Genomic DNA, 22,477 nt, shown 5'->3' on the forward strand with positions numbered 1-22,477 from the left:
TTATAAACTTTACCATCCTGGTGTGTATACAGGAAAAATAGAGATTGCTACAGATTTGTGTGTGTGTGTGTGTGTGTGTGTGTGTGTGTGTGTGTGTTGTGAACAGCACTCTTTTGCCTTTTTAAGAATGTGCAAATAGACTTCCCTGGTGGTGCAGTGGTAAGGAATCCACCTGCCAATGCACGGGACAAGGGTTCAATCTCTGGTCGGGGAAGATTCCACATGCCAAGGACGACTGAGTCCATGTGCCACAGCTTCTGAAGTCTGCATGCCCTAGACCCATGCTCCACAACAAGGGGGCACCTCCACTCACCAAAACTAAAGAAAGCCCCCATGCAGCAACAAAGACCCAGTGCAATCAAAAATAAATTTTAAAAAATGTATGAATGGAAGCAGACTGTATAAACTCTTCTTCAACTCCATAGGGTACATAACTTTATGAAAATCTATTAATTCACAAATGTAAAATCCCCATAATTAACTGTTTTCCTCAAATTTTTTTCTTACACATAATAAAACATTAAGACTTACCTAATACCTAAAGTCTCCCTACTTATGAACACCTTCTATAGTGTTCTAGGGTGAGGGGAAAGGGTATGGGCCTATATAAAATAATAAACTTTCAATTTAGAGACAGTCCTTGTGTTTGACTTCAATATCTAAAAAGTTTAAAAATGCTTGAATTCATAAGCACCTTGGAAGTAAGGAGAGAAAGTCAAAAGAGAGGATGGGCATGTATTATTTCCACCCTTACTGCCTTGAGAGTTTGCTCTTGAGAGTCCTTTGGTTAGCAAGGAGATCACACCAGTCAATCCTAAAGAAAATCAACCCTGAATATTCATTGGAAGGACTGCTGCTGAAGCTGAAGCTCTAATACTTTGGCCACCTGATGTGAAGAGCCGACTCACTGGAAAAGACCATGGTGCTGGGAAACATTGAGGGCAGGAGGAGAACGGGGCAGCAGAGGATGAGATGGTTGGAGAGTATCACTGACACAGTGGACATGAATCTGAGCAAACTCTGGGAGATATCGAGTAACAGGTAAGTCTGGTATGCTGCAGTTCATGGGGTCACAAAGAGTTGGACACAACTTAGAGACTGAATGACGACAAAAGTTAGCTCTTTGTAGTCAACATTCACTCACCCAACAACCTACTTTTAAGGCCCCAGCTAGTCTGGATGAAACACCAGCTGGAATTAAGATTGCAGGGAGAAACATCAATAACCTCAGATACACAGCTGACACCACCCTTATGGGAGAAAGCGAAGAAGAACTAAAGAGCCTCTTGATGAAAATGAAAGAGGAGAGTGAAAAACTCAACACTCAGAAAACTAAGATCATGGCATCCGGTCCCATCACTGCATGGCAAATAGATGGGGAAACAATGAAAACAGTGAGAGACTTTCTTTTTCAGGGCTCCAAAATCACTGCTGATGGTGACTGAAGCTATGAAATTAAAAGATGCTTGCTCCTTGGAAGAGAAGTTATGACCAACCTAGACAGCATATTAAAAAGCAGAGACATTACTTTGCCAACAAAGGTCCGTCTAGTCAAGGCTATGGTTTTTCCAGTGGTCATGTATGGATGTGAGAATTGGACCATAAAGAAAGCTGATGGCTGAAGAATTGATGCTTTTTGAACTGTGGTGTTGGAGAAGACTCTTGAGAGTCCCTTGGACTACAAGAAGATCAAACCAGTCAATCCTAAAGGAAATCAGTCCTGAATATTCATTGGAAGGACTGATGCTAAAGATGAAATTCCAATACTTTTGGCCATCTGATGTAAAGAGCTGACTCATTGGAAAAGACCCTGATGCTGGGAAAGATTGAGGGGAGGAGAAGGGAATGAGAGAGGATGAGATGGTTGGATGGCATCACTGACTTCATGGGCATGAGTTTGAGCAAGCTCCAGGAGAGGGTTTCTTCCTGAGGCCTCAAAATGTAATATTCAAAATACAATTTAAAAAATCACAATATAACACAGAATGAGGAAAAATATTATATGTTAAGAGTGGCACATCCTAACAAAATGAAGACTGAAATTTCAAAAGAAATTGTTTTTCAAAATCAGGCAAACTTTCATTTAGAGAAAAAATTCATTTCTAACTAAGAGATGTATTTAGAAAATCTGCATTCTAGATATAAAGATAATTTGGGCTTAAATCAAAGCAATACTAACATTTACTGTGATTTATGAAGGTTTTATTACTGATATCTAAATCTATTTGCTGCACCAAATTTCTGAGATCCTACACGGTATAAACAATTTAAAATTTATAACATGAGGAAACAATAAAAGACACTGAAATACTGTCTAATCTTTTAACATGTTGACAAGAATTGTATCTGATAAAAGTGAATGAAATTTTCACAGTGGTTAATTTCCTTCTAACACTGGATAAAAATTCCAAAAGTAGCACATAAACTAGTCACTGAAACCTTATTTTTAGAAGAAGGAAGAAACTGAGTGGAGAGAATTACAGAAATGTCCCCTGAGCACTCACTCACTCCCTGAAATATGCAAGTTCTGTAAGAGTGAAGAGAACCCCAAGCTATTACTTCCCATCTTGGAGTCGCCTGACTGCGCTCTGCCCTCACTTACCTGGAGTGACAGACTGGTTCTGAAGGAAGAAGCCGGGCTGCTGGGGCTGACCCATGAGGTTGTAGCCCCACAGGGCGGACTGCGGGTGGTGCATCACCTGGGAGGAGATGGGTGAGTAGTTGGGAGGCACTCGGTACATGCTGCTCTGCGGATACTCCTTCAACACAAAGTTAAACACAAAAGTCACTTACTCCACACACCACATAGATGATTAACGCAAATTCCTTGTTTGAGAGAGCTCCTATCCCAGCAGACAAGGTTATTTTGATAAAGTGGAAGACAAGAGGACAAGAGTATCAATATATCCTCTGCAAAACATTCCTTTAAGTTAAAACTCTTGCTCAACTTAAAATGGACTTGGCTACAGTGGGGGAGATGAAACCAGTCAATCCTGAAGGAAATCTACGCTGAATATTCATTGGAAGGACTGATCCTGAAGCTGAAGCTCCAATACTTTGGCCACCTGATGCAAAGAGCCAACTCATTGAAAAAGACCCTGATGCTGGGAAAGATTGAGGGCAAGAGAAGGGGACAACAGAGGATGAAATGGTTGGTTGGCATCACCAACTCAGTTGACATGAGTTTGAACAAACTCCAGGAGATAGTGAAGGACAGGGAAGCCTAGCATGCTGCAGTCCACGGGGTCTCAAAGAGTCAGACACAACTGAACTGAACAACAACAGTGGGGGAAGATGGAAAAGGATCTTTTCTGAAATCTGTTTTTTAAATACTAAAAGTACATTTAGAACACCAATGCTGACTATCACCTAGAGTAGAGAACTCATCTTCAGTTGCTGAGTCTCCTGATGATTTCATCTTAGAAAGCTTTCCTGATACCTTGGACCTGGATGAGAATTAGCCAGAAACGCGCACAGGACTTTGAAACTAGTCTCCAGCCTAGACAGTGTCTTAGTTCCAGCTTTCAAGAAAGCACTGTAAAGAAGCAGACTCCCCCTACTGCAGCCCTCCATCTTGTCCCCTCTGCCCTTCACCACACCTCCTGCCCAGGGCTTTCTCTTCCTCAGAGTAGGTGCAGAGACTCTAAGGATCACATGTGAATATTTTCCCCACTGCTCCTCCTTCTCTAGCCATGGAAAAATAAAAGCTCAGTTCCCTGCAATATATATGACTGAAAAGAGGCAACTTCAGGAGAAGTGTGGGAGAAAAGGACATGACCAGTTCTCACTTGGGGAATGTGATGGGCTTGATGCCTTTTAAAGCATCTAAAAAGAGAAATCCATCCATGTGGATAAACAGGTTAAGAGACCCAGAATGGCAGAAGTGGCAGTCTGGATCTTATTAAGCATCTTTTTCAAAATAGAGACACATTCATAGAAAGGCTCCATGAGAAGAGGGCGCTGACATTCAAGTGGGGATCCAAAAGGGAGGGTGGTCATTTCTAGAATAATACTAATCACCAAGCTACCAGCTAAGAAAAATGTCTTGGTTTTGACTTAGGTGGACAATAAAAATAAGTAGTCATGAGGACAGGTCAACAAACTGTGAATATTTCTTCCACTGCACAATAAGAACTCTTAAATTTTATAGAAAAACATCACAAATTCTCTCTAGAGTATTTTTCAGGTGAATTTAAATAAGACATTTTACACATTGATTCTATAAAATTATTTCTAAATTACCATCTCATAGATTTCTGAGGTTTTCAAGAAAAGGTTATTCTAGATAGGGAAAGCTATCAGGGAAACAAGAGGTAAAACTGCTTTAAATTATGTTCACTTTCTCTCTTATAAAATCTAAAAATATGGTAAAGAAGCAGAAATACACAGGAGAGTAAGATGAAATAGCAAACGATGAAACCTCAGAACCATCTTATTAGATATGTCAGATAGGATCCTATCTAAGGAAAACAGTTATTATGTTAATTTACTACAGATATCAACTACTCAAAATACAAAAAATATTTTAGACATGCCTCATAATAAAAATACATACAAGGATGAGATTTTATTAGGTCAAAAAATTCAAGTTATAAATTTCAGAAACTGTGAGACAGTGAAATAGTAAATGAGTATTAATCACAAGCAAAGTATAAAATTAAACATAGTTATGAAAAGTAGAAGAGGCAAAATCAGAAACTATGATCCTGTTATTTGTGAAAATTTTGTGTGCTGTTCTGTTAATTATATCTGAGCCTTTATGATAACTTACAAATAGGTTTACACTGCACTTCTGAATGTTTCTTAGGGATGTAATTCAGGAACTAGTAAATCTTCTGTGGGATGCTAACACACCCACTATCTCTCTCTACTTCCCATACTCACATCAACCCTTGAGCTGGACTTTGTCTTGCGCTTCCTTCCCTTTGTCTTCTTCTCTTCATCTGTTGCGGTTTTTCCCTGATCTGACAGCTCAGCTGATTTCCTCTCAGGTTCCTGAGAGATGGGAGATGTGGGCTCTTCCTCTTCCTCTTCGGGAGGCAGGGGCAGTGGCTCGAGGTAGTAACTCCGGGGCTTGGGCGTGGGGTGCGTGTGATACAGGAGGAGGTGATGTTGCTCCTCATACTTGATCACCTTCCGGTCCACTCGGACAGTCCCGAACCAGGCCCAGGACAGAGGAGCCGGGTTCTTCTGACCCTCAAACAAATCCCACGGGGACACCTTCTGCTTCGTGGAGACCTGGAGACCCTGTGGTGAAATAAGGAGCTATGACCACATGCTCAGATCTTTTGCTGATATGGAGGCCAGGCTTGCTTAGGACAGATTCAGAGAACATTCTGGCTCGAGGGGGCCTTAAAGAACTCTAGCACACAGCAGTCAGGTTAACTAATGAGTCCAGGCTGATACTAGATCACTGAGGGCAGTGGCTACATACCACACGACACTCTGTTGATGCTGGGACACCAGACAGCCCAGTAATTTTTACTGTAAATGCCATTTTCTCCATTTAGGTTCTTTTATTCCCCCCAGCCAAAAAAAAAAAAAACAAAACCCAGACACTGAAAATTTGATATTACTGTACTAAAAACCTTTGGAATCTATTTATTGTTTTTAAGATAAAACAAAACTTAAGAGTCAAATTACATTCAACCTCTAATTGGGCTCAAATTAACTTCAATCCAAACATGTATGGACTCGGTTCAATACAGTCATCTTTCATGTACTTAATTAGGCAGTCTCTAAGTAGTTAAGTAATATTATTACAGAATTAACGTGTGCCAACAGGTACAAATAAAGTCCTTCAATTCAAGCTTATCTCCACTGAGTTGAGGATAGGAAATGTTATTCTCTTTCTGAAACTACAAGTTTCTTATTTTTAACATGAATTGGTGCTATCCCTTGGTCCTTTCCCTGCCATACCAATTGGAAAATATTTTTCTCCAAAGTGACCCTAAAGATAACTGCTCAAGTCGTCTTGAATAACTTGTGAATGCTCCTATTCCCAACTACACATACTCTTCCATGGGTGGCTTCATCCAAAACCACGGCTCAGTTACCACCTGTATTTTGATTGTTTCCTAATATCTGTCTTGACATTAGAGCTCTTTCCTGGGTGCCAAGACCACATATCCAAATGGGTTCCAGATGTGTCACCACTGGAAAGGACAGTGGTGCAAAGTCAACCTGCGCCTGACTCTAGTCTTCTCTCTCCACAACTGTGTGGGTGTCAGTACTCAAGGCTCTGCTTTACTGATGAGCTGCATTTTGCCTGTGAGCTACAGTCTCTCAGGCCCTTGCATAAACACTTCCCTTTGTCTGTATCACACTTTGCCTACCTCCGGGGCTAACTCTTATTCATCCAAAATGATGTGTCAGTTTTCCTGAAGATCCTGCTCTGACTACCTATCCCTCATCTGAGTGTGATGGCTCTTTCTCAGGGTCCTCCCAACATTCTGTACCAAGACACACAAATCTCACGACATGCTGTGTGTTAGCCGTTTAGTCGTGTCCAACTCTTTGCAACCCCATGGACTGGACTGTAGCCCATGAGGCTCCTCTGTCCTTGGAATTCTTCAGGCAAGAACACCAGAGTGGGTTTCCATTTCCTTTTCCAGGGGATCTTTCCAACCCAGGGATCGAACCCGCATCTGCTGCGTCTCCTGCATTGGCAGGCAGGTTCTTTTACCACTGTGTCACGGGGGAAGCATGACACAGTAATTGTCTACCTACTTTCCCTTAAGGGTAGGAGCTCTGTCTTTCATCTCTGTGATCTTGGAACCCTGCAGTTGTTCAATGTTCACTCAAAGAAGAACTGACAGTATTTCTCATATTTTGGGCTTCCCAGGTGATAAAGAATCCTGCACTGCTTCTGCAGTGGTAAAGAATCCACAGGCCAATGCAGAAGATGCAGGAGACTTGGGTTCAATCCCTGGGTTGGGAAGATCTCCTGGAGTAGGAAATGGCTACCCAATCCAGTTTTCTTCCCTGGAATACTCCAGTATTCTTCCATGGAAATCCCATGGACAAAGGAGCCTTGGGCTACAATCCATTGGGTTGCAAAGAGTCAGACATGACTGAGTAACTGAGCTCAGTTTTAGAGCTTTAGACTGATTCAAGTTTTAGAGAACCATATTTAGTATCTTATATAAATCAAGTGTTCATTAAATGTTGTTCAGCTGATAAGAAAATAAAGTGCTATCACTTTAAAAAATTTTAAACAGCTTTAAAATTTAAAGCCATTTAAATTTTAATTTTAAACTATATGGAGACTTTTATCAATCCAGATTTTTTCATCTACTAAATATATTCCTTTTTTTCTTTTTAACAAGGTTTTACTTACTTTTCCCTTGATGGGCTTCAAAAATTCATTTAAATTCAGGAAAACATTTAAATGAAGATCTTCAACATCATTATCTGTATGATAATGCCAAAGACCACTGCATTTAAATGACAAGGATATGTTTTAAAAAATCAAGAAACAGTAAAATTAAGATGTTTCATATGCCCTATAGGAAGACAAGAAAGTATAAGTGCACGTATTTATATACATAAGGAACAAACATTTACTCTTGCCTGTTTTTTATCTATAGAATCGAATCCAGCAATTTTGTTTCCCTTTGTGTCAATCAAGGAGCCCATAGGTTCACAGGTAATGATGTCACATGTCTGTTTCGGCAAAGGTAACAGCTGTCGAACTTTGTCAATACTTTCTGACCGCTTGTCCCCCAGCTCTTTCTAAATAAGAGAGACAGTGAGAGAGACAGAAGTGAGATAGAAATTATAACAAAGGCAAATGTTTACAAGGAGGAAGTTCCCCTATGAAACATTTCCTTTTTATAGCTGGAATGTTTTGACCTTCCACAGGGTCTAGGGAGCAGCTCTCATTGACAGTGATGCATATGTTTCATTTCTTCTATTTAAGTAGAAAATAGAACACGTATGAAGGCACCCTTGTTACACAACAAACATCACAGTGCTGAAATGACAAAAACGCTGAGTAGTATTTGCAACCCGAAGACAGGAGCTGCGGCACGGAACACGTTCTCCAATCTACAGTCAGGCCACAAGGTAACCATTGGTTGTTTTATTAGTAAGGTCATTAGATATATTAATTTTTTTCCTGCATTGTTTGTTTATAATTTATTTCAAAAACTGTATTAGTGGCTAGGCAAATGAATTGAATTTAGAAATAGCAATGCAAATGTTTAATATTCAACTGCATGTTGCCAGTGGAAGATGAAATTTACCCTAAATCTAATGTTGGCATTTTGGTTACATATTTGATAATGGACTTCTACAGTCCCTTAAAAAATTAAATATGCTTTATGAATATAATTATTTTAAGAAAAATCTTCAAGCTATATATACTTCTAACTTTGGGGTACTGAGAAGCTGGGGTAAAACAAACAGCAAAATAATCACCTCATATAAACACAAAAAATAACATCTAATTTAAGGAGTAATAAAATAATGTGCGCTAAATAACAAATCCAAAAACCACGTGAACTCCTGAGCAGGCCACAAACTTACTTTCAGTTTCTTGACTAAGTTCATGTATGCACGTTTGTTCTCTTCAGATCCCCCTGGGGATGCATTCGACAGGTCAGAGGCCAATGTTCCATTGATTAAAACACCCAGCATGTCAAGAACTGTTGTGAATAATTCACTAGGAGGAGAAAGAAAAGATTTGCACCTTAAAGCAAAACCAAGATACTGTTAACTGAGCATTTTTATTTAAGGCATAGAACTGTTCATGGTAACCTAAGTGTATATGACTTGGAAGAATCTGTGGCCAGAATATGAAAGCCTCCACTATACATATATGAAGCAGAGCCAGTGTGAAATGATAAGAACCTACTTGTTGGTGTGCATGTCAACGGTTCCAGAAGTAATGATCTGAAGGAGGAGAAGCGCCCAGTCTGTTGTCCACTGGGTGCTCCTCTGCACTGTGTCAAACATTCCTCCCACCTAGCACATAGGAAAACACAATGAAAAAGTCAGCATAGTGTCACAAAGACCGCTACCACCACTTTACACAACCACATTCTGAGTGGTTTAAAAATTTAACAGTTGCTCTAAGCCATGGATTATCCTGTCTTCTCTGTCAACTAGCTATATATTTGCCAGTCTTTTGGGTTCCATTAGCACAGGAAGTGGTCATTCAGAAAAAAAAGGAGGAGGTATGGAGTGTAGAAACGTCATCAACATGAATTACACACTAGTAAAATTAGCTCTCTGTTCTTCCTAAATTTCATGATATTTAGTTTCATTATGTAACTTTCATCCAATTAAATCTGAATAGATGTAAACTATGTGACTCAGTATCTACAAATTTCGTGTTGTCAGTTACTATTGAATCTAAGTCTGTTGTCATAACAACACCTGAAAAGAGCCAGTAACACAGAAGTAATGAGTGGAAGGCCTGGCCCTTAGGACTGCTCATTCACGAGTGGGAATTAATATCAAGCATCAGGCAAGCCATCTTTCAGAGTAGCTTTTATCTGGTCTTGTGCATTGAGAAAAGGAAAAGTCAAAAGAATCTGCCAGAGAAGGCAATGTTAAATTTCTAGGAAACCTGCCTATGGGATTTCTCTTTATGATCAATTTGATGGGAAGTTTGATAACGTTTTGACTTAAAGAACATTTTAATATAGTTTTTAAGCAAGTAGAGTAAAAGCTAATGCTCACCTCAAGTTAGTACTTCCCTAAAAGACCTACTCTTGGCACAAACGGAAAAGAGAGAGAGAGAGAGACGCTGGGGGTGGGATGCAGAAGGCAAGACGATACCAAAAATATCTACTGTTGTCTAGAAGCCAGACCAGACAGGAAGGACAGTGGCAAGGAAAACAGAAGGTCCAAGAGTCAAGGAAGCAGTAAAGAGAGCAGACAGTGGGCTTCACCTTGTAGCGGAGACTGTGACCACAGCAGGAGTGGAAAGCTGGAGTTATTTTCACATGGAGATAAATCTAATGGAGGAAAGACACTAGAAGGGTCTCTTACCAAATTCAGGCGGAGTTGCAATGCCTCATGCATCATCTGTCGTGCTTTGATGTCATCCTGGTATCGTTCTTCTCTCCAGTTACTTAAAATCTAAACCAGAAAATAAATGAACACAAACCCCAATACTTGTTTTCCCTGTTAAATTTTATTTTTCTCATATTTAAAGTTAAACTGAGTTTTTAAGTGATGAGGACAACTTCTTAGTTTAATAAATTAAAAAAAGCAGGGGGTATAAAATTTTGCTTTCCTTCCCTTCCTCCACACAGACAGGAATATAACTATTTTTTGTTATCTAATTACATACCCTGTTAAGAAAAATCTTATGTAATTACATATACTGTTGATAAGTCTTAGGAAATGCTTAAGAGGATCATCAAGTTAAGCATTAACAAAAATAAAGAATATTTTAAAAATACATCATTACATTGGTCTTATAAAGATAAGTGTAAAGATAAAGGGGCTTCCCAGGTGGCTCAGCAGTAAAGAATCTGCCTGCCAATGAAGGAGATGTGGGTTTGATCCCTGGGTCGTGAAGATACCCTGGAGAAGGCAATGGCAACCTACTATTTCCAATATTTTTGCCTGGAAAATCCCATAGACAGAAGAGCCTGGTGGGCTACAGTCCATGGGGTTGCAAAAGAGTCAGACATGACTTAGTGACTACACCACCACCACCATAAAGATAAAGAGAAACAGAATTATATTTTGTATCAGTCTCCTCTTATATTTCTAGGGAGAGGCTGTGAATCCTAGCAAACACATTATTCTGATGTTTCATTGAAGGGGAGGCTTGCTAATCAATAAACTTGTCTTCCTTGATAAACGTAATGTAACCAACTTTGAAAAATGTGACATCTTGGACATCAGCCGAGCTGCATACCAATTTATTAAATAAATGCTTCTTCACTTATTCAGACAAATGTTGGGGAAGGGACAGGTTGCTTAGGGAAGGCAAACCACCAGTGGGAAATTTCTGAATCAGATGTAGAAGCAAAAAAAAAAAAAAAAAAGTGCTCTGAAGTAGGGCATCTATGGAGAATCATCTCAAAAGAGCTGAAATGAGTCATATGCAGAAGTAACTGAGTCCAACAGATGATCTGTGATTACACCACACGGTAAATGTGGAGCACTTCTCAAATCTCATCAAAAGATATAGATGAATTTCCCTCAAGGCAGGTGAAGGGTACAAGGTAGTTTAAAAAAGCCCACAAGTTGTCATGGAGCTGACATTCTGGTAGTAGGTCAAATCAAAATAAGTAGAGCAAGTGGTAAGAATCATGACAAGGGGACAGAGAATAACTGTGGTCCTTGTTTTAGAGAGTGATGAGGGTGGGACTAAGGGATGGGAGGGGACTAAGGAGGTGAGAGCTGAGCAGAGATCTGCTGAAATGAGGGAGCTGGCCATGTCGATAACTTCCAGGGAAGGGGAGAAAGGCTCTGCAACAAGAAGATGCTTGACAAGATCAAGGAACAGCAACATGGTCATTGCGTACAGAATGGAGTGAGTAAGGCCATGTCAGGAAAGAAACAAAATAGAGGTGGGAGCCAGTGACAAATGATGGAAAGTCACATAAGCCTATATGGGGAAGTTTTATTCCAGGTATAGTAAGAAACAGGGGTTTCCCAGGTGGCGCTACTGGTAAAGAATGTGCCTGCCAATGCAGGGGACAAAAGAGACATGGGTTTGATCCCTGGGTTGGGAAGATCCCCTGGAGGAGGACACGGCTACCCACTCCGGTATTCACGCCTGGAGAATCCCATGAACAGAGGAGCCTGGCAGGCTACAGTCCATGAGGTTGCAAAGAGTCATACACAATCGAGCACATGCACACACAAACACATACCCACAATAAGAAACACTGCAACATTTTGGGCACCAGAAAAACATGTGGTTTACACTTTAAAAGGATCACTCTGGCTGTTGTGCAGACATAAATCTCATATATCCAAAAGGTAGCAGATGATTAGAGAACTGAACAAGTGTCTTGTTCAGGTTCATCCAGTACTATTAAAGAAGACACAGTGTATAGAATTAACAGCCGTGTGGGAGGCCTCCATTAGGCACCACTGCTGCTGCTGCTGCTATAGGATAAAATGTCCCACAGAAGCAATCTACCCACACTTCTCCATTCTATACTTTCAAATTACAGTTTGATCACTCAGTGTCCTCATGGCACACAGAACAAAGTGTTTCAAATAGTGACCATGAGAATTACAGCTGGTGAAAAGGCAAAGTCCAAAATCTTTGAAAATGAACTAAAAATGCCTTCTGACTTAGCAATGAGTATCTTGTGCCCTGGGACTTCCAGGTGGTGCTCGTGGTATAGAACCTGCCCACCGATGCCTGAGATTCATGAGATGCAGGTTCAATCCTTGGGTTGGGAAGGCCCCTGGAGGAGGACAAGGCAATCCACTCCAGTATTCTTGCCTGGAGAATCCCATGGACAGGACAGCCTGATGGGTTACAGTCCACAGGGTTGCAAAGAGTCGGACACAACTAAAGCGATGTAGTGTGTGCAAGCATGCACACATCTTGTGCCCTAGACCAGCATCACTCTGGTTCTGGCAGTAAAACTGAGTTTTGAACCTACAGAGCTCAAGCTGAGACTTTCCCTGCCATGTGGAAGCCCAGTAGAAGATCTGGAGAGCGGGCAGGCTCTCTTTGTTACTGACATGGGCCCTGCAACACAGATTGCTCCAGGACCTCTCCTAAGAGACAAAGTCAGGAGAGGAACAGATATGACAAAGTTATGTACAGTCTGAAAAATGTAACTTTTATAGACATCTATCCAATGCCTAATTCTTATTATACTATTGCTAATCTGATGGTGACCAGAATGCCGGGTAGGAGAACAGGACATGGGTGGTGCTTTCCTGCATCTAATCAAAACATGCTTTGCCCTTATTAGTTTAAGCTCAGTGTTTGAAAGGAAAACAAATGAATGCCATTAGGAAAATACTTGCCTAGCTCAATATTCTACTGTACTTTACCTGGTTAACTTGATTCTGCAGAGATGTTAGAAGGCCTTCTCGTTGTTCATCTTGTCCCTTAAGGCAGGTAAGGACCAGTGAGAGGAATGGTTGTTGACTCAAAAGAGACATACTATAAAGGAAGTAATAACAGCAGATCTGGTTAGAAAGAACAGATTACTTCCTGTGCAACACTGATTTCCTGCCCTCGGGTTACTGGCTCTTATTTATTTTACTATTAGAAAAGGGAGGGAAGTAGTAAATAGCCAAGACTACTTGAAAAGTTAAATCATATCTCTAACTAATAAGGTTTAAAACCACTGTAATGCTTGTAAATAATTTAATATGTTCTCTTGCCCTTGAAGGCATCTGCAAATGAGCATAAATTCATACTGCATCTGAGTTGGGGGGTGGGGGGAGGAAGAAGAGAATGTATGGTTTGTATCAGTAAACTGAACTTAAAGATACATAGCAGGAGGAATATCACTGTATACACAGAATAAAAAGAAAAACTTTTAAATTTCTCTCACACAGTATTTATATTTTGTTGTTGTTTAGTTACTAAAGTCACACCTGATTCTTTGCAATCCCATCTACTTTAGCCCACCAGGCTCCTCTGCCCATGAGATTTTCCAGGCAAGAATACTGGAATGGGTTGCCATTTCCTTTTTCAGGGGATCTTCTCAACCCAGGGAGCAAACCTGTCTCCTGTATTGCTGGCAGATTCTTTACCACTGAGCCACCATTCGTATTTTAGGGTCCAGGAAACAGGCCTATTAGGATTGCTGTGCTTGTGTTGCTTTTCAGCACATTTCTCAAGACCAATTAGATGGGCATGAGTAGAAGCGAGATGAGCACCAAGGTCTGAGGCCTCTAAAACCATTCTGCCGGCCAGTGACCTAGTGCACAGCTCCACTACATCCCACAGGCTTGACTTGTAAAAGAGTTTTAAGATATTTGATTTTAAAATTTTATTTTAAATTGGCATTTTAGTCCTATTTCTTACATGATCAGAAACAGCTGACATATTGATAAACTAATTTTTCTACACTGCAAAGAAAGATTTCTTAAAATGAGATTGAGGTCAAAATATTTCAATCCGCTTCATTTTACACTAGCAGAGCTTAGAGAGACTGACTTAGGAAGAGCCATCTTCAATCTCTACATTAGCATCTAGGATTCCTGTGGGAAGTGAGGCAATGTACATGCCATCGTTAGCCAATCAACTTTGAGAATTAAAATTGAGTTATCTGGTTGGTTAATAAATACTGGCAAAGGGGATGAAGAACCAGATGCCAAGCAACATATGTGCAAAGCTAGGCCAATACCCAAATGTACTTTAGTTAAGAGCACAGACTCAGAGGCCAGACACCTGGGTTTCAGCTTCACGCCTCCTTAGCTATGTGTCCTTGATAAATATACTTAACTTTCTAGTACCTCAGTTTCTTCTTCTGTAAAAAGGACATAATGAAAGCACCTCAGTATGACTGCTAGGAGATTTTAAAAGTTCACATATGTATGTAATGAATTCTATCTTGAGGCTGACATTTCATAAGGGCTTAGTAAATGACAGCCACCAATTAGGTCATTAGAAATCATTACTGATTAGGGCATAAGAAACCCCAAATGTTCAGAATGCTCAGAATTTTTATGTTAGGAATTTCCTTTTATCTCTGAGGTGCTAAATTCATCATGGTTTTACATTAGAATGTGTTTATGTTCTTTTTCAGTAACATAATCATTTTCCTAATATAATTACTTAAACATTTTCCAGGCCACAAAACTTAAAAAACATTCAACTTGGAAGATTCAATTTGGAGGATCCTATATATTAGGATCTAGCCTAATATACAGGCTAGAACAAGAGCCCTAAATGTTAAAAATATTAGTAACTTATTTCAAGATGCAGCATGACAGAAGTATAAATTATTCCATGAAATTTAAGCATAAGTACCTAAATAACAAGAAAAAACCCAAACAACTGCTGAATACAGGGACTGTGGATATACAGATCTGATTCAGCAGATCTGAAGCAGAGCTGAGAAGTCAGTATTTTTAATAGTGCAGCAGTGATTAGGGTACACAGGCAGAATTGAATGCTAGTGCATTACATATTATAATCTGGAAACTTTATGTAACAGAACTTGGCCTATCAGATTATTTTCAATTCCACACAAAGACGAAATTTCAGTGGACTCTGAGTACAAGGACTATAACAAACCTAGACAGTGTATTAAAAAGCAGAAACATCACTTTGTAGACAAAGGTCAGTATAGTCAAAGCTATGTTCTTTCCAGTAGTCATGTATGGATGTGAGAGTTGGACCATAACGAAGGCTGAGGGCAGAAGAATTGATGCTTTCAAATTATGGTGCTGGAGAAGACTCCTGAGAGTCCCCTGGACTGCAAGGAGATCAAACCAGTCAATCCTAAAGGAAATCAACTCTGAACGTTCATTGGAAGGACTGATGCTGAAGCTCCAATACTTCAGCCACCTGATGCAGAGTCGACTCATTGGAAAAGACCCTGATGCTGGGAAAGATCAAGGGCAAGACAAGTAGGGGGTGGCAGAGGATGAGATGGTTAGATAGCATCACAGACTCAATGGACATGAATTTGCGCAAACTCCAGGAGATAGAGGAGGACAGAGAAGCCTGGCATGCTGTAGTCCATGGGGTCACAAAGAGTCAGACATGACTTAGCAACTACCAATAACCACCAACAGCAGAGTACAGTGAGCATGTACATCTGTAGGCCATTGAATTTTCTCAACCATTCTTTAACCACTCACATAGAAACAAAACTTCCAGCCATACCTTTTCTGCTTTTGTCTGTCTCTTTCCTTTTTGGAAGAAGAACCCAAGTGCTGTCCTTTCTCCAGCTCTTCCCCAGCTGCTTTCAACACTCTTCCCTGCACAGAAGTCGGCAGCCTGGCAATTAGGGGGGCCACCAGCCACACACCCCTGCGTTCAGAGGAACTAAAATTGGAAACAGGTATTATACCCAAGGATAGACCCAAGGCATCCTTTTCCTCTGCTCTCACAGTTCTGATCGAAACTCCAAAGCAAAACTTACATTCACAGGACACATGGGTTATTCTAACATTTGCCTTTCACTTCTATACTGTTTCCTCTCACCAAATACCAGACATTGGCACACACTCTTCGTGCTTATGGAAAGCACTAAAAGGTGGGATTCTGCAAGGATACTATAGCTCAACTTTTTTTTAAGTCTGGAAAAGTGTTTTTCTATGATTCTGGCTTTCTGAACACTAACAGTCCTTTTGTCTAACAAGCAATATACCTTTCTCTCATGGTTAAAATATGAAATGTTCTGATTACATTTAAGCATATAAATAACCAAATTCACCAGTTGTACTTTACACCAAAATGATGAAATACAAGTCTATCTGCCTTTTGTAATTATCATTTGAGCAAAACTGCCAATTTAAAAAGATGGCAAAAAGAGTGTTTCCTAAGTTAGGACTACCATGGAATAGGGCAGCCTCAGGGCACATGAAAGAAATTCACCCCTCTGGAGCGTAAACTGTGGTTCTAAGGAGTCTGGGCCTGCTCAACCGCATATGTGGAATGCTCCGCTACCGTGCAGCCCAGCAGCATGGCCCTTTAACATATTAAATAATGACAATGGACACTTACAAGCAATTATTTTCCTCACATTCCTGCAGCTTTATGAAAAAAAAGTCTGCATTATCCAAGTAAAATGTGCAGTTACATGTGAAAAATGAATGACAGCTTAGTAAAACCACAGGAAAAAAAAATACCTTAGAAATGTCTTTATTCCATTCTGTCTCGTGCTACTTGTATCAGTACTTCCAATTCCATTTGGGTTGAAGAGGCCCATGCCAGCATTAGAAGAGTTATTGTTTAGGTCAGCGGACTGCTGGAACACCTCTATTGTTGCCTTGGCAATATTGTCCAGCAGGTTGTTCATTTCAGCCACCGAACCAGAGCCCTGGAGTCAGACATGAGAAAACAAGCACCCCTGTGTTTCACTTTATCCACAAGCATCAATGCTGTGTTGCTTTTCATAACATGTCACACACGTTCATGCTTTCCTGAATGTACTCACAGGGTCCTTCAAGCACTGTTTGATCATTAACTGAAGCTCCAGCCAGGACTGCCTCAGCGTCCACTGCTCAAGATTCTGGGGAAAATGGAGTTAGCACGTTAAGAATACCAAACATGTCTTAAAGTATAAGAATCCCCTGCAGTATTCTCTTTCTCAAAACAACAGAGAAATGATTACACACAATAAAGGGATTCATATGACACAAAAGGCTTCCAAGTCTATTTCATATGCTCATTATAGGGACAAAGGAAAAAACAGCAACATTAAAATAATGTGCCTTACTCAGCTAGGCATTAGAAATGAGTAAGACAATCATTTCTTTTCCCAAAGTCTATCTAAACAACTCCATTACAAAATGATTTTGATATCTTATGAATAACATAATGAAGACAGTCCTCCTACAAAGCTTATTTCTCATGTAAACACGATAAATATTGATACGAATTAACATATTTGCACTTATAGATACATAATGGTTGATACGATTTGCAGTGGGCGTATTTACCCAGCAATAAAATGTGGCTGTTACACAAAATGGAAAGTTGGGGGAATAAAAATCAGAATTAATTAAAGTTAAGAATTAGCTAGCAATGACAAGAGAGAGGCAGTAACTCCTGTTATAAACACAAAAAACATGTCAAAATGACAGAAACACAGTCTATAGACTATTTTCACTCACCTGAAGAATGCGTTTAATGTGCTGTCTTTGGAGGTTGTCCCCCTCCGTACATTCCTTAATGCCATGAGGATAACAGATCAGCTGTAGTAATTTCTGTGCTTGCATATTTGAGAGCACAGGGTCCAGAATAAGTTCTTTGTCTGTGCATAATCTCTCAGGTTCTTTTAAACAATGTTCTCCTACCCATTCCTAAAAATAAGAAGGCAATTAGATTGTACTAAACTCATGGCTCACAACAGAAAGTGGACAGGAAATTTTCCATTTAAAAAATAATAGATGGAAAAAGTAGGAGGGAAAGGCTTAGAAATTTTCCAGTATTTTGACTTCTTAAAAATATAAAGTAGAATCTTGGTTACAAAAATTTTTTAAAAAAGGAATGCAAGAAAGAAATATGCAAAAAAATAAAAAAGGAGGTGGGGGAGAAAGCTCAGTAAAGAAAACACTAGTATGTATTTTCAGTTGGAGAATGAAACTTTGCTCTAAGTACTGTTTTGGAATCATTTTTTTTAACTTGCTATGTAATAGTAGTGATTCTATGTATCACTAGGGATAATATGTATCCCTCACTTTTATGGAATGCACTGTAATATATCCCACTAATAGACAGGACATAGTAGAACACTGAGAAAACTGTCTTCCTTTTTGATATCATTATGAATAATGTTACCTTTATAAATACTTGTGCACATCTGTTCTGTGTACAATTATGCTCTTAGGATAATTTCTTACAAGTACAATTGCTGAGTCAAGGATGATCAGGCCCCATATCACAGCAATTAATCAATCTCAGTAATGCTATCCAGACATCAGTAATTTCTTAATCATCAAAATGTTTTTAAACTCTCCACGTGACTCCAATGTGCACCCACAATTAGAAACCAATGCACAACTCGGCACACTCTCAACATATATATGACTAATAGTTTACTTTTACCATGATTACAGTATACTCTAAGAAAAACATGACTCAACATTATACCAATGGCAAAGTGAAAAAGAGCATATAGGTATGCCTTTTTTTTCTAATAGGAAAGGAGAATTTAATAAAAATTGGAAAGATAAATCAGAAAATAATGAAACTGATTACTTAGGGCAGGGAGGAACACAGTGTAGAAAAGATGAGGGAAAGAGCTGTACATCTCTGAGCATACCTTCTCGCCAGTAGACTGACCTTTTCTGTTGTTTAGTTGTTGCTATTGTTAGTCACTAAGCTGTGTCCCACTCTTTGTGACCCCATGGACTGTAGCCCACCCAGCTCCACTGCCCATGGGATTTCCCAGGCAAGAATACTGGACTGGGTTGCCATTTCCTTCTCCAGGGGATCTTCCCTACCCAGGGATCGAACCCATATCTCCTACATTGGAAGGTAGATTCTTTATTGCTGAGCCCACCAGGAAACTCCAGCTGACCTTTGGGAGTATGGTATTCTAAAGATAGATACGGTAGGAAAAGAAATAGAAACTGAACACAAACAAAACCAAATGAAATCAATTCTATTTCAAGTGAGTAATATATCCATACTGAAAAAGAAAGGTCAAATAACTTTTTAACACAATACAGTAAAACCTTAAGGAAAAAAGAATTATAATATAAGCAAATTCTCAACTCCTTTTAGGAGACTCATTTTTTCATAGCAGTATAGGTGTAATAATTCTAAAACTACTTCAGGTATATTGTAGAATTCAACAAATCAGTAAATGATTGATGTTACTGGTATCCAGGACTCTTACTATGGAAGAGAGCACTTTCAACACAGATTGAAGGGATGCTAACAAAAACTTAAGCTGTTTGATCAGAACTGGAGGTATCAGTATAAACTCATGACTATACACACACACATTTATGTATACGGATGCTTTTTTCCCCCAGCTCTGTCTGCTAAAAGGGCCTAGAAGCAATAAACGCACATTGCCCACAGCAATAAGCACACACAGAACTCAGATCTTGGTTTCTAAACAGCATCTTCTTCTAAACAGAACCAAGGTTCCATGAAAAGATGAGTTATATAAGACAGGCCAGAAAGAAAGAAAATACTTGTTATTAAAAAAGAAAGGGCGAGAGAGTTGCGAAAATAACACAAGAGTCAGCATGAAAAGATTCCCACTTCTGGACAAATCTGGAACAATTTGAACATGAAAATAACTGAGGACTGTAACTTTTGTGGATAATAAATAAGTGGAAGAAAGGAAGGGAAGGCAGAAAAGGTTAGGCTTTCCCTTAGAGTAGAATGCAAACTGATAAATGTGAAAAAAATGGAGGAGTTGGGAAAAGCCATCTTGCAACCGTCACAGTAAAGACTGGTTTAGACAAGAATCACAATGGATGCTCTGTGGGACGTGAGGGAGTTTGATGGGAAGCGGAAAACTTGCACTGTCTCAGAGAGTGTCCCCCAAACTGTTTACTAATTCCAAGGGGAAAAATGGTAACTATACAAAACAAAAATTAAAAAAAAAAAAAATACAGCGGAGATAGCCTAATCAAAACTAACATCACCAATGAGGTACAAATGGGCCTCAGGTCCTTTGGATGTGATTACCTGAGAAGAATATAGCACACTCTACAGTATCATGGTGAGGAATGCATACTCTGACACTAACCTACAGGAAACTAAAGACAAGTCCAAGATTATTGGGAAAACTGACCAAACTGGAATGTGGCCTGTAGGTGAGAAAACCTTAAGATACCAATGCTAAATTTCCTTCCTTTTAAATCCTGTATTTTAGTTATGTTAATAAATGCTGAAATATTAAAAAGTAAAAAAGAACAATGTAGTCTATCTCCTCTCAAATGCTTAAGTAAAAATATAAGAAGTAAAAAGTATATGAGGACCATACTCACACAAACACAAATAGAATTATAAAGCAAACATGGTAAAATATAAAAAATTAGGGAATCTGTGTATAGGGTATACTAGACTTCTTTATAAATTATTACAACTTTTCAGAAAACTTTAAATTATTTCAAAATAAAGTGAGAAGGCAAAAGAGGACTATCTATGTACAAGTTCCCTACAGTAGTGGGCCTTTCTCTCCAAAAGAACAGTAACACACTCAAAGTTAAAGGCAAATTAAACCTGAAAAATACCTGTTGACAGATGGTCCTCAGTACATATCTAGCATATTCTCTTAAATTGGCCGTTTCTATGGAAATGCTTTTCCCACAGGATTTTGAATTTTGTGAGGCAGTCCAGATATCCTCAGCATTCCCATCACGTCGTAAACCCCTCATGGTGAAGTCATCATTTTTTAAAGAGCTGACACTGTTATTGCCAATTTTGGCATCTCCTACATAACAGAATCACAAAAGCAAAATCATAGAAATTCAAAATATTGCCAAATATTTGGAAAATAAATAAGGCAAGCATTCAGAGATTTAAAATGCACGAATGGGATCATTATTGCAAAGTAAGTTGTTCAGCAACAAAGAGAAGGGATCAAGACAGTAAATGCTAGAACACTGAGAAGTTCTATCAGACACGGGAAAAAAAACAAGTTCAACGCTCATTTTTTATTTCATTTATAGAATTAAGTATACTTTCACCAAACTTGGAAAGGCTATTATGAATCACACTTAATAATCACAGAACATTGATTTCACCAATATTTCAAGCACAAATGTATGCAAATTCATTTGACTTATATAGACAAGGAAAAAATGGGTTACTCACCCTTCTAGATGTCCCTTTTTCATTTCTTCTCTTACAATGAATGACTTATTTTCTATCCATAGGTCAAGAGAAAAGTTTTGCCTTAGCCCACCTTACTATCAACTTCTTGACAAGAGAGATTTATTTCCCTGGGAATGGAAAAGGGCAATGCATACTAAGGAAGCCCTGGAAAATAGGGCATTCATTGAATAACCCATGTCTTTCACTTTCCTCTTTGTAAACATCCAAATTAGAAAACCTCACCTGATCAGCCTCTCATATACTTAGTAAAATGAAGCTCAGGAAAGTGTTTTCCTCACAACAAAGTTCTGAGGGGAAAACTGAGCAGAATTATTGAATAGCCAGAAATAAGAAATATTCTCTAGCCATGAAAGACAAAAATTTGTCATATTTTAAAAGTGAAAAATTAATGTAATTTGGTAAAAAAAAAAAAAAAAAAGACTGCCAAATGGAAACAGAGCCTCCAAACTCTTATCTATTTACCCACAAAGATCACAAGCATTGAGTAACCAACAAATGAGTTTAGATAAAGCTCTCACTTACTTCACTGTAAGGGAAACCAACCCCAGGTCAGTGCAAAAAGCCTTTTAAAACCCGTAAGTCAGCCAAGAAAAACTTTTGACTCTGCTGAATTTTAAAAATCGAATTGCTTACTAAATGGTTACTTAAAAAATCTTAAGGGGAGGGAGGAACACATAATACATTTCAACTCAGTATCTTATCACATATTATACATTTCTCATTCAAATGTTTACGCAAAAAAGCACCAAGTTCACTTCACTCATGGGCATTTATTTAATTCAACAAAGCTCTTCAAAAGCTGGAACAAAGACTGAATTCTACATGTACCAACATTTAGCATGCTATTTCCAACCTTAGAAGATATAAACAACTATTGTTGCTATTGTTATTTAGTCACTAAGTTGTGTCCAACTCTGCGACCCCATGGACTATAGCCCACTAGGCTCCACTCTCCGTGGGATTTCCCTGGCAAGAATACTGGAGTGGGTTGCCATTTACTTCTCCAGGAGATCTTCAGGACTCAAGGATGGAACCCAAGTCTCCTGCATT

General features: G+C 39.1%; 2 protein-coding genes across 10 annotated transcripts in view; one reads left to right on the forward strand and one right to left on the reverse strand.

Moving 5' to 3' along the window:
• The window catches only part of MED12L (mediator complex subunit 12L), a 363,490-nt gene that overhangs the window by 33,661 nt on the left and 307,352 nt on the right, over nucleotides 1-22,477 (reverse strand). For all 9 annotated transcript variants that reach the window (XM_061418660.1, XM_061418677.1, XM_061418696.1 and 6 more), the window contains 12 exons: nucleotides 20,824-21,023; nucleotides 17,740-17,928; nucleotides 17,061-17,135; nucleotides 16,753-16,943; nucleotides 15,785-15,946; nucleotides 12,991-13,102; nucleotides 10,000-10,089; nucleotides 8,858-8,967; nucleotides 8,530-8,665; nucleotides 7,573-7,734; nucleotides 4,885-5,247; nucleotides 2,603-2,759 (listed from right to left, as the gene is read on the reverse strand). In XM_061418660.1, the coding sequence (XP_061274644.1) occupies nucleotides 2,603-2,759; nucleotides 4,885-5,247; nucleotides 7,573-7,734; nucleotides 8,530-8,665; nucleotides 8,858-8,967; nucleotides 10,000-10,089; nucleotides 12,991-13,102; nucleotides 15,785-15,946; nucleotides 16,753-16,943; nucleotides 17,061-17,135; nucleotides 17,740-17,928; nucleotides 20,824-21,023 (1,947 nt within the window). The remainder of the gene's footprint in view (nucleotides 1-2,602; nucleotides 2,760-4,884; nucleotides 5,248-7,572; nucleotides 7,735-8,529; nucleotides 8,666-8,857; nucleotides 8,968-9,999; nucleotides 10,090-12,990; nucleotides 13,103-15,784; nucleotides 15,947-16,752; nucleotides 16,944-17,060; nucleotides 17,136-17,739; nucleotides 17,929-20,823; nucleotides 21,024-22,477) is intronic.
• Nucleotides 7,918-22,477, forward strand: part of P2RY12 (purinergic receptor P2Y12) — a 53,205-nt gene continuing 38,645 nt past the window's right edge. The window contains exon 1 of the mRNA XM_061418778.1: nucleotides 7,918-8,067. The gene's annotated coding sequence lies outside the window, so the exon portion shown is untranslated. The remainder of the gene's footprint in view (nucleotides 8,068-22,477) is intronic.

Source organism: Bos javanicus, chromosome 1 (genome assembly GCF_032452875.1).
Source record: "Bos javanicus breed banteng chromosome 1, ARS-OSU_banteng_1.0, whole genome shotgun sequence".
Taxonomy (NCBI): Eukaryota; Metazoa; Chordata; class Mammalia; order Artiodactyla; family Bovidae; genus Bos; species Bos javanicus.